The 12691-nt window shown below is 38.8% G+C and overlaps 1 protein-coding gene across 2 annotated transcripts in view; it reads left to right on the forward strand.

Moving 5' to 3' along the window:
• PDE4D (phosphodiesterase 4D) overlaps positions 1 to 12691 on the forward strand; it is a 354696-nt gene that overhangs the window by 223936 nt on the left and 118069 nt on the right. The window contains exon 1 of one of the 2 annotated variants that reach the window (XM_071425363.1): positions 855 to 1543. The exons of the other annotated variant lie outside the window; for it this stretch is intronic. Within the exon in view, the coding sequence (XP_071281464.1) occupies positions 1479 to 1543 (65 nt within the window). The 5' untranslated portion in view covers positions 855 to 1478. Of the gene's footprint in view, positions 1 to 854; positions 1544 to 12691 lie in introns of those variants that run through there. 2 annotated transcript variants of the gene reach the window in all.

Below are 12691 nucleotides of genomic sequence, written 5' to 3' on the forward strand. Positions count from 1 at the left end.
ATTCCTTCTGCTGTTGTGGAACAATTTGTATGCAGATCACCAGCAAAAGCCTCCAGGCCAGTTAGGATCTTTCCTGGTGATATACAGTGTAGCTGGTAATAGATTTTATTGTACTGTTATAAAATAAAGTACAAAGGTTCTAGAGAGCCTTACACACATTCAAATTTGATTAATTTTTTGATCTTTTGATGCATAATCTGTTTATCATGTTTTTCTTCTATTTGCCAAGTCTATATAAATTTTATAAAAGCAATCTTCAGTGCTTGTTTTCGCTATTAACGTAGATGCACTCTCATCCAAAATAATGTACTGCAACACTTGTAAGAGACTGCAAAGGAATGGCTATTAAGCATGTCAACACTTGTTCAGCAATAAATTTGTTCTTTCAATGTTCTTTCAGTTTAAAACCAATTCTAACACTGTTCAGATAATTTTCAAAAATTTTTAAATTAAACAATATAATCCCTGTTTTGTTTGCTGCCTTTCCCCCTCCTTTAATGCTGAAATTGCCAAATATCAACATAGGAATTAACTCAAAGTTTTTATGATAATTTTTTGAGCAGAAATTCTAAATGCAAAATTGTTTTGTAAGGCATAAACTATTAATGTAATTATTATAACAGCAAAAGATATCTGCAGTACAGCAGATATGATGTCATGTTATAGTTCTTCAACTAAGGCATTTTGTCCTTCAGTGATTAATAATCACTATCTGTATGTGTGTTTGACTTTAACAGTCCACAAGGAATTTAATTTTTACTTAACTTCCCCCCCCAGTGTTCTCAATGCCTTTCAGACAGGGAATGCTTTCTGGTTTGTGAAGTTAGATAATAGTACTTTTTAACAGTATCTAAGCAAGTGTTAGGAGAAAGAGAAAGGGAAGAATTACATTTCTGGGTAAGGGTTTTAGTTGATTTGGAATGAAAAAAATCTTTGTTCCTTTCTTTACTCCACAGAGACTAATTTATCTAGCATGTCTGTAAGTGGAATTTCTTTGCAAACTCAGAAATGTTACTGTAACTTACATTCATCCTTCCCTTTCATTTATTATCCAGAAGTATTTTTTCTTCTTCTTTTTTTTTTTTTTTTTTATTTCATGTTGTTGACCTTTAAACCTGTTGTTATCAAACTCAAAGAGAGAGATAGGGACTCTTTTCAGCTGCCTTCATTCTCATGTGACCTGAAGGGAGAATAGGTTCAAAATAGACTAGTTCCTCCCAGGGCAATACAAGACAGAGGAGAAAAGCACTGTCATTTCCGAACAGCACTGTGCTAGAGTAAACTCAGCATGAAAAAGGAAGGAGTTGCAGCATGTTAGAATTCTTCCTCCACAGCCTGGATTTTTACACAAGACGGATTTGGAGGGTGTTAAAAAGCAGAGGATTTTTAAAAACACTTTGAAATGGAGTACTTTGAGAATGAGCTTTTTAAGGACAACTGACATCTGACTGCTAGTAATACTGAAGGAATTTTTCAAAATGAGCATTGTTATGAAGCCAAGATCCCGATCTACCAGCTCCTTAAGGACTGCCGACGCAATGTGGTAATGTGGCTCGCTTGTTTCTTTCAGGCTCTCTATTATGGCACAGAGATATGTCCCAAGAAAGTCACAGGCTTTAATTTTGATTTGATAGGTATTGCATAGTTATTGAAGATGTTCAGCTGCTGAGCTGCACAATTATTAGTAAGGAACAAAATTATGTAGCTTTTTGTTGTAAAATACAATGTATTTAATTTTTAAAAAGAGAGCCCTTTTGGTACTTTTTGTAATGTATTACACAGATTTTACCCATTCAGCAGTCGGGTTCCATCCTTACAGTTAGAGATGCCATCTAAAAATCCTCAGTACACTTATTTCTGTAAGAGAAATCATAACACAGAGCTTGCATTTCTGGAGGCTGGAGAGTAAAATGAAGTTATAGGGTGTGTGAGCTATTTTGGGATGCTTACATGTAGTTTTGCTGCATAAACAGACTGACTGATAGAGATGTGTCCTGGGAAGCAGCAGACTTTGTTGCAGCATGTGTGAGACTGTGCTGTGTTATGCTTCATGTGTTTCCCCTGCTCTCTGAGGCTTAGAGGGGTAGAAGTAGTCTGTGATATTGATCTGTCTGTAATAATTTTCTTGCATTTTTTTCAGTTATTAATCATCAAACTTTGTCTTTTGAATAATTCTTTTTTCTTTATTATTTTTAAGCATCACTTCATGCTTTTTAAAACTTGGTAGGCACTGACAGGACAGCTTTCTATGAAGTATGAGAAATAAATTCCATTTACTCTCTTAATGTGTCCCACATTTTGTTCTTCTCTCTGTGTCTTAATGAAACCACCATAATTTTAATAAACACATAATAGACTAATTGTTCAGAGCTACATTTTACAGGTAGAAAAGATGTATTTTAAAATATAGCTTTTTAATGTATAAATGGCTGATGTGTTACTGAGGGATAGACTAATGACTAAATACAGTTCTTTGTGAGGATATACATCCAGTTAATTGAATATTAGCCTTATAAAAGCTTTATGTTTCAAATAGTGTTGGCTCTGAGCTAAAGCCATGTCAGTACTACTGTTAAAGGAGTTAGAAATTTCTTCCAGCTACCTTTTCCTGAAACCATTTTGCAGTAAAAGGAAATTAAACAAGTACACTACTCAATCTTAAGAGTAGTCCTAGTTGCTCTCAGAAAGTGCTAAGGCAGAGTTCTGCTGAAATAAATGCAGTAAGTAGTGTCTCTATGTCTTTATTAGAATTCAGTGCCATGTTTGTAAACTAAATATTGCTAATGTGCTGCATTCTGTGGGGTGCCTCCAAGGAAGTGAGCTAAAACATACATACCTTAGCTATTACGTACAACTGTGCAAATAAATCAAAATGAGGACCTCTGATTAAGTTTGCCTTTTTTTTTTCAGTTGTTGACTGCCTCCATTAATTCTTTCAGGGAATTTTTCTTGCAAAAAAAATTAGAAGGGAAAAAAAATCCTTGTAAATAATAGTTGCAGGCTAATTTGGGCACCAAGTATTCTGTCTAAAATACCTTCCTGCCTCCCTTTTGTTGCTGTGGCCTTTAGTCATAGCGCTAATCTGATATCTGAGAATACCTGTTCTGCTGGTTGTAAAATGGGAGTCCTCTGCTACCCGGCTATTTGGGAACGCGACCTGAGCTCAGAGGTGGCTCTCAGGGAGACACTTGAAGGCTACTGGAGAGGGTACATGCTGTTCTGTGGCGGTGTGGAGCAAAGCCAGGCAGGCCCTGTCCCAGCCAGAGGGAAAACGGAGTGCAGAGATAAGAGAGAATGGGCGGGAACTGCCCACACCGAGCTCAGCTGCCTGGGGGAGATGGCAGCTGATCCCAGCTCACCCTGCCCCACTCACTGCCCAGCCCTGCCCCTCTGCCCAGCTCACCCTGCCCCACTCACTGCCCAGCTCACCCTGCCCCACTGCCCAGCTCACCCTGCCCCACTCACTGCCCAGCTCACCCTGCCCCACTCACTGCCCAGCTCACCCTGCCCCTCTGCCCAGCTCACCCTGCCCCACTCACTGCCCAGCTCACCCTGCCCCTCTGCCCAGCTCACCCTGCCCCACTCACTGCCCAGCTCACCCTGCCCCTCTGCCCAGCTCACCCTGCCCCACTCACTGCCCAGCTCACCCTGCCCCACTCACTGCCCAGCCCTGCCCCTCTGCCCAGCTCACCCTGCCCCATTCACTGCCCAGCCCTGCCCCTCTGCCCAGCTCACCCTGCCCCTCTGCCCAGCTCACCCTGCCCCACTGCCCAGCTCACCCTGTCCCACTCACTGCCCAGCTCACCCTGCCCCACTCACTGCCCAGCCCTGCCCCTCTGCCCAGCTCACCCTGCCCCTCTGCCCAGCTCACCCTGCCCCACTCACTGCCCAGCTCACCCTGCCCCACTGCCCAGCTCACCCTGCCCCACTGCCCAGCTCACCCTGCCCCACTCACTGCCCAGCTCACCCTGCCCCTCTGCCCAGCTCACCCTGTCCCATTGCCCAGCCAGCCTCCTTCCAGCTGGGCCTGAGTAGGACCAGCTTCCAAACCATCTGCTTGACTTAGCTTTGTGTGCCTTGCTGCCTGAATCTGTGGGTTTGTACCCCTGGGTCAACACCTTCCTGCAGTTCTCCAGGAGAGAGTAACAACAGTAAAGTCTTGGCACAGTATTAGTGCTTAGGGAAACATTAAATCAGGGTTAAATCAGAAGCACTGGTAGGTGTTCAGGCCAGAAAACAGGAAGAGCATAATTATTTTTGAATCTCATTGGGAGAAATAGCTACTCACTTTTCATAGTTTAGGAAGGTTTATTAAACCTTATCAAAAGCACAACAGAAGACTGAATAAAGAAAAAAGGTTACGGTGCTGAGAGCAAAAGATTTTCCCTGCCATGTGCTCAGTCCACTCATAAATGGAAGTTTTTTTCCTTTTTAACCCCTTAACCCTTCCCAAAGTTCTGTCCATTAACCCCTTCACTGTCCAGTGGTAGAGAACCCTTCCTCAGACCCTGACTGGAGGTCAGATGTCACCATAGTGACAAGCCACATGTCCCAACTCCACCTGCCCCTTGATAACCACATGAGGGGGTAAAACACAACTATAAATCTATAAAGCTTTTCTTAACCTATATATATACATGATATTTGCCCATTAATTGTGAGAGTCACTCATTGCATTACTCATCTATCACATCTTGATATAGTGATCCCACTCTATGTAAGAGGAGCAGGAGTGCCTGGGAGGAAGGAGATGGGTCTCAAGAACACAGGGACTTGACTGAGAGGATTGTTTTAAAGTATGGACACCTCACTTGCAAGGGTTTGAGAAAAAATGATCCCAGATTTCCTCTACCATTTCTCATGTGAATAAAGTTCCTGTGAAGGTCAGAAACTGGGCTCCCAACATACAGAGGCTAGTGAAAGGATAGAAGAGATGTGAACATAAGACAGAGAAACTTCTGCTCTTGGTGCCCTGAAATCAGACTCCCTTTTTGTCCAAAAGATACAGTAAGTTCAGTGTGAAAGCATATGTGTGGTAAAAGCATGATATTCTTTTCATTATCAATATTAGAAAGCAATTAAAGGGTATCTCCACGTGTGGTATTTTGATGGGTGCCCCAGCTGACTTGGAGCAGATGCAGGAGGGCCTGGGCTGTGCTCATGCCTCCCCTTTAAAGCTGCATGGGTTGGGGATGGCTGATGTCTACTGTGATGGTAGGGTCGGCAGGCAAACCTTCTCTTTCCGATATGGCTTGTTAAATTTATCCTGGTGTTATGCTGACTGAAGTAAAAGCAGATGGCTGGTATTTATACAGAACAAGAAAGTGACTTATATAAGTGTTATTACCTGTTATGTTATTGCTGCTCAATTCTACCACCCGTTCCCACTCATTCCAAAATTCAGGGTGTGATAGTGAAGTATGGTTTTATATCATAAATCTTCTGGAGAATAATCTAGAGGGGATAAATGTTTGTACAGACTTTTCAAATAAGACAATTGATGTGTCTTTTTATTCCAGAGAAGAAATAACAAGGAAGTAAAGAAATCACAGTGAATTAAACTTTGGCTGAGACAGCCAAATGATAATATGATTACATTTTCTTGTCTATTTGCCACTGACAGTAAAGCAGCAGTGTTCCACTGAAAATGTCATATTTCTGTTGATTTTTTCCTTTTGTAATTGAAAAAATGTATGAACAAATTAAAAGAATCTATTTGGAAGAAGTGAATTAAAATTTTGGAAGCTTGAGTTAAATGTTGAGAATGCTTGCTTGATGGCAAGTCAAGTGAGCAGCCTCTGTTGGACAGAACCTACTGCCTGGAAATGGTGCAGCGAATCAGACTTTAGAACTGCCTTTGTTTTTCATTATATATATAACTAGCCACAATTTTCAGCTTTTTCCCACAATTCTTTCTGCATTATGTGACTAGAGATAGCTACACATTTACTTTGTGAGTTGGCATTACTGGGTTCTATTTTGCTTTTGTAACGTTGACCAGTTCAGGCTTTTCTGGGTTTTGGAACTTAGGATATATTGATCTGCAAAGGGCACAGCCTGTCTAGTGACCCAGAGACCAGAGGTTTTCAACAATTCAGCCTGTGGTATTATGTAAAACAATGCATCTGTTCTTTCTTAGCTCTAGAAGTGAGTGCTATTACTTGTCTGCAATATAATGGAAATTACTGAAAGACGTTGCCAAATATGGATTTCTCAGTCTGTGACATATTTATAGATAAGTGGGGCAAATCTGATCTCTTGTATGAACTTTCTCTGACCTTTAATATGTGGATCACAAGAGGAATGCTAAGTAAAATTTTAGTGAATGGAGACAGCAAAATTCTTGTGGCATGACATCAATGAATGGCATTGTTTCTGTGGCAGAAGAGCTAGTACAAACATATAAGCTGACATTCAGCTGACCTCAGGTAGGTGCACTACTTTCCTGACTTAAAGGTACCATGAAGTAGAACTCTGGAAAAAGTGTGACCCAGTCTTTTGGTAGCCCTGTCTGACAGGAGGAAGCTGTGGCCACATCACACTGCTTTGGAACTGGCCATCCCAAAACAATTCAGTTCCTTGGTAAATCCCTTGGTGCTAGCAAGCCTATTGCCATTACAAAGATGAGGAATATATTCAATAAGTGACACTGAATGAGTCATATATGTCAAGGTTATTAAATACAGACATGTATGTACAGTTAGCTGCTGACTTCCAGGATGGGAATCCCACTGCTGGTGAGATTAACCCCCAAACCAGGACACTCCTTGAAGGAATCTTTGTCTACAGGGCAGAGAATGTTTACATAGGTAAATGTAACTGTGAACAATATTAATAGCATTCATATCACTTGGCTGCTTAAGGGTTAAGGCTTTTTATTTCTCTGTTGGGTGAATTTGTTTTCCTCTAGAGTATTATGATTGTCTGTGAGGCATTGTTGGTATTACTTGCCCCTTGTTGGCATATCTTATAAAACTGCTCTTAAACAAAAGAGGGCTGGGACTTTACATAATATCCGATTGCACTTTCAGGTGTTGAAGGCATTGAATAGAGCACACTGGGAAAGTTCAATGCAAGCTGCACACCATTCAAACTCGTAGGTAGAGATCGAAGTACAAGTATCATATGTAAAATTGTGGGATTTCTGAAAGTTGAGCAAAGCCTGCAAGCTATAGATATAGTCTTTCGTACGTGAAGTCTGACTCTGATGAACTTCAAAGGTGACTTCATTAAGAAAAATAGGCTTTTGTAAGCAGTATAAACCTCAAATCTAGAAAACCATAGAAATTCAAGGTGGTATATATGCTTTTGTTTATTGTTCAGTGCTAGTGAGGAAGTCTACAAAGTCAGCATGACACTATTTTCCAGAGTGGGATGTGTTAAAAAGTGTTATTTTTGCAAAATGAAAGGGAAAAATTGCAGTTTTGTCAACAAAGTTGGGGTGGATTTTGAAATTATCAAGTAGTCTATTTTCTAACAGAATGAGACATGTCCTAATGGGCCTGGCCAATAGTCTTCCTAACCTAGTATTCTGTGATCACCTGTAACAACAGGAGTACCTGAGTGCCTGTCCCACCTGAGTCCCAGTCCAGTTTCTGCAGTCCATCATGTTGCCCAGCATTTACTGGTGCTGTATTAGGGATGTTACAGGGTTCACCCTGACCTTACCTTTTTCAGATTGTCTATGTACCTGTTTGCCTGCAGATTAGCCTAATCTCTTTTCTGAATTTGCTGATAAACTGTCTTCCCCTACAGCCTTCTGACAGCCTTTCACCTGAGTAGGAAAGGCACTTTCCTTAGTGTGCTTTAAGATGAGTTCTGTCATCGCAGCATTTCATGAAAAAGTCTGCATTCATTTATCCAACAGCTTCATGATTCTGTGATGTGCAGTTACAACCTCCTCAGCCTTTTCTTGTAGACATGGAAAAGTTGTAGCCTTCTTAAAATTTTCTAAACAGGCTACTTCCCCATCCCTTGATCATTTTAGGTCCCATTCATTGTATTTCCTCAAAGACTGCTGTGTCCTTGAAATACAGAGACCAAGGCAGGCATTACCCAAGATGTGAGCACACCAACATTCTCACACAGTGGTAAAATTATACCTGTTTTTTTTTTCACAGCACCTTTGTTGATGTCCAGCATGCTGTTAGCTTTTTTTTACTGCCATTTCAGGTTGAGCTATATTTTTAAATGATTTTTACTGGTTTTTTTAGTCAATTTTTTGGCATGTTCCCATCTCTGTATTTTTGTACAGCAGAAGAATTGGAGTTGCCATCATAAAATCCAGTTACTTTAACATTAATATGAGAAGAACTCCTTATTGAAATAACAAATGTGGGGGTTTTTTAAATAAATGAACATTGCAAATCATGCAGAAGAGAACAAACTGCAAAGCGTGACTCCCACAAAGAAAGGCAGTTCCTCCAAAATACTTTCTTTCAAGCTACATCCAGATTAACTCATGTGAAATTCTTTCTCTACCATACACAACCATTTAGTTGTGTTAGAACAATTTAGTTCTCTGCCACTCACTTATGTGCATTAACAATTCACTTTCAATTTTCCTGAAAATATAATCTTGTCTTTACAGCACAGTTCTCACACCTTCTCCTTGATCACATCTGGTATGTTATCAGCTTGTGGACAAAGCTCTGCTCAAATCTAACAACCATGAAGTGAAGGTGTGATGCTTGGGTGTCTGTCCCTAGTGTGAAATAAGGGAGAGGACAGCAAGTTCCATGGGGAACTCACTTGACAGCTCAGCTGAATGACCAAATGCCCATTTACAGCTAGCTCGAGTGAGGATAGAAGGTAGTCCCAATCTTGATCAATGTTGAGATACCATGATGGAAGTCTTCTCCCTTGCCTTCCATTAGACCATGTCTGAACCAGTTATTTGCATCTAATTCCACAGGGAAGGGTTATCTTTCTTCTACCTTGTATTCTAAGAAGCACAATTATAGTGTAAAGCATAACAGGTGGGATTCAGCTCATCTAGACAGATTTTTGTTATACCTGGTCTAGTAACCTCTTGGTGGAAAGAAATACTTGCTCTCAGGGTATGACGTGACTGTGACATATTTTAGATGCCTGCCTCTCAGAAAAAGAGGTACTCTTGATGTCAGTGATTTTATCAGCCTAAGCACTACTCAACAAAATGTAATACTTATACATGAAATCTAACTTGCGTGTGGACACCTGCAGTATGCATATATAGCCAGATTAATTATTTCTGATGCAACTAATTTAGCTTATGCTGAATACATGCTTTAATATTTAGTAGTTTTACTATTATCTTATATTATAAGGGGATGATTCACATAACATAAGGGAAGTCCAGTATGGAATAGGAATTATTAGAACACAACAGCAGAAATAAACTAACTGCTTAGGCTAAATATAGTATTGAAAGAACCTTGCAGTAAAGTGAGGTCAATTCACAACCATGAAATCACTAAGCAGTGATGTCATAATTCCAATGACAGCACAAATTACTTAATCTCATTATTGGGATTCCTATCAGATTTCAGCTATGGTGGTTTCTAATTCAGACTAATGTGCACTAGAACGTGTTTCTTAGGTCACATTACACAACGAGAAGTAGATTTCTGCACTCCTTTATTTGGTACCATTGCTGATACAGTAAAGATGGCATTAATTACTTAGATAGGTTCATAGTATGATATTATATGACCTTTTAAATATTTTTGCTTTCATCAAAAATCATGAAAGCTTTTCAGATCTATAATGTACAAAATGACAGAACAGTTTCAGAAGCTAAATGGCAGAAACAGATTTTTTCATCTGACCTCATCTTCAAGGATTTGAGAGGCACAGAGAAGAACTGATGACTTAAATTTGTTGCTTCACTATTTCATTTGCAAGGTTTACGATAGCATCTTTTGATGCCTTTATAAATACACTCAAATACTAACATGCTCAAAACTGCACACACTAATTAAAAAATAATTCTCTCTATAGTTATTTAAGAAATACTTTTTCCCTTCTATCAAAGTGTTAAGCATTAAAAAAAAGAAAGATGATTGCTTCAGAAACATTAAAAACTTCCTTTTTCTTTGACAGATCGCTCAAAATAAATCCAGCACAGATCAATTTTAAAAAATTCATTCTAGCTTCATTTTGCTTTGTTTCAATTTAGTAATTTAAAATAATTATTCAAATAAACTATTTGAATAAAAATTTAGCTTAGACTAGAAAAAAAGGAATTTATTTTTATGAAAAAACTTTTCAGTATTTCTGAAATTTATAGTTTATCCTTAAATTTCTTTTAATGATTGTAAACTTTTTTGTGTTGTTTTTTTTTTAAGTTTCAGTTTTGGGGTAGTTATATCAGTTTGTCATCTGAATTTTGAAGAACTTCCCATATGCAGTTATATAATAACCTACTGAAAAAAATCTCTCTATGCTGTGTACCCAAAACAAGTTTCAAAAAAAGGACCCAAATGCTACATTCCTACAGTACAAAACCTGGTAAAGAGTTGCATGTTGGTGCTTGCTGTAGTGCCCTGGGAGCTGGTGGGATGAGCTGTAACAAGGCCAGTTAACCCTCTGACACTGTGACAGTCTCTGTGGAAGCCCGGTGACTGATTCCCCCTGGTGTTGTACTGCATCCCAGAGCTGCTGCCAGCACCCACCCCCGCACACATCAGGGCAGACTGCAGCAAGCACTTTTGGGAACTTCTTTCCGAGAGATGTATGTTGAGAAGTCAACAACCAGTCGCTATGAAAGCTCCTTGGGTGCTGCTGCCCTGAAGAGTCCCCTACACAAGATCAGTTATATAAAAGATCATCTTCTTCTCAGAGCTTTATATTCATAATCATTTTTATTGTCTCAGATGTTTCCACATTTAGTAGTTTTAGGCTTGTGAGCTGTGCTTTCATTTGATATGCGGTCTTTCCTTGACTTAACCAACATCTATTTTTCTTTTGTCCTAGCCCTCTATATATGCCTTGTTATTGTGTTCTGACACTGTAACTGGTTTACTTTTACTTCCACCCATCTGCACATTTTCTGTCCGAGTTTCCAGCTGAGTTAGAAACAGCCTTTGCCATTTGAATGCCATTAAAATTTACCTTTGCAAGGTAAAACTGCCAGAAAACTGTTCTTTTCATACTGTTAACTTCACTTAATGAAAAAAGTACTGGTTTCAATTTTAGCCTTCAAAACTTCCAGATATAAAATAGGTATTTTTTATGTGTAAAACTGAGCAATTGCAGTACTGCAGCTTCCATCCTTTGTAGTTCAACATCTCCTGTTTGTTTGACACCCTTATTGCTGTATCATGAATACAGATATTTTCAAATAAGTTTAATTCTTTTAGTATATTTGCACCTTAGATGTATGATGCCTGGAAAGTTGGTCAAATGTCCTTTTGTAGAAATGTGCATATCTACTTGAAATATATCATCTGTATTATACGGTATAATTTACACTTTCCTAGCTTGTATCTGTGTATTTTCCAGGTGTGTTCAGTGAACAAAAAATTTTATTTACTCTGACAAGTTGTATATCTTCACATTTATTGTGAGAAACCACAGTGTGATAAAGCCTGCATTCATGATGTTCTATGAGACCAAGTGAAGTGCATCAGACTTCCAGAAGTAAACCTCTTGATCTTACTAGTATTTAGTCTTGCTGATTTCATTGCATGCTATCCAGAGGTGTCTGAATTAATCCCTATGCATAAATACATTTTTTCTTTTCCTGATTCTAACTTTTATTCCAGTCAAATATTTTACTTTCATAAAAATTCTTCTTTCATCAATCTTCTATTGTGTTCTCCCTTAGTATAGCTTGAGTAATTTTTATACACTCAATTGTAATAGTCACACAACATTCTCAGCTCTCACATTTAAAAATTAAAGATTTAATGATTATAGAAAATATTGTAAATTTCACAAATTAAAAGGTGAGGAAAAGATCTGTTGCTTTTAAAATCTTACAATTTTAAGACAATCCATCCACCTATGCTTGCATAGTCAACATGGGAATTCATATAAGTCCAGAGGACTGTTCAGAAAATCAGAAATGAAATCCTAACACAGACAGGTGCTCCCAGATTTCCTCTGAGCTCTCTCCCCAGGGACTTCTGGGGAGGCTGACCTTCAAGTTTAGACATCTGACCAAACCTGTGCTGTTAATTTTCTCTGTGTGATCTTAAAAAAAACTGGTTTTTTTCTTTCAAGTATGGCCTTGGGAAAAAAAGGCCAAAAAAGAGATTTTTTGGGGTGTATTTACTTCTTGTTCTTGATTAATATGTATATTTACTTTGCATGTTTTGCATAAAGATGGTGTGATAATGCTTTTATCTGTTAGTGTTGAAGTGTAGACAGGAAAAACGAAATACAGAGGAAGGACATTTGATACACTGAAATGCTCTTTCACAGATGCTAGATAGATTTTGTCCCATTCTTGTGTACAGTTTTTAATAATTTTTCATCTGTTAAATCTGAAATTGCATAAAAACTGTTGACAGCTATAGCCCCATTTTGTGGAGAGAAATATGATTAAGTAAAGATGAACATTTAAAAGTCAGCAGGCCTGTGCTTGCAGTAAGAGTGTGAGACTCCTATTTAAGCTTCCTCTGACAGACCCAATAAGGGTAGAATGGAACATATTTGCCTATGACAAATGAAAATGTCAGGTCACGAAAGAATAGCAGTAACATCA

Source organism: Agelaius tricolor, unplaced genomic scaffold (assembly GCF_023055355.1).
Source record: "Agelaius tricolor isolate 1412-34295 unplaced genomic scaffold, bAgeTri1.0.p SCAF_4, whole genome shotgun sequence".
Taxonomy (NCBI): domain Eukaryota; kingdom Metazoa; phylum Chordata; class Aves; order Passeriformes; family Icteridae; genus Agelaius; species Agelaius tricolor.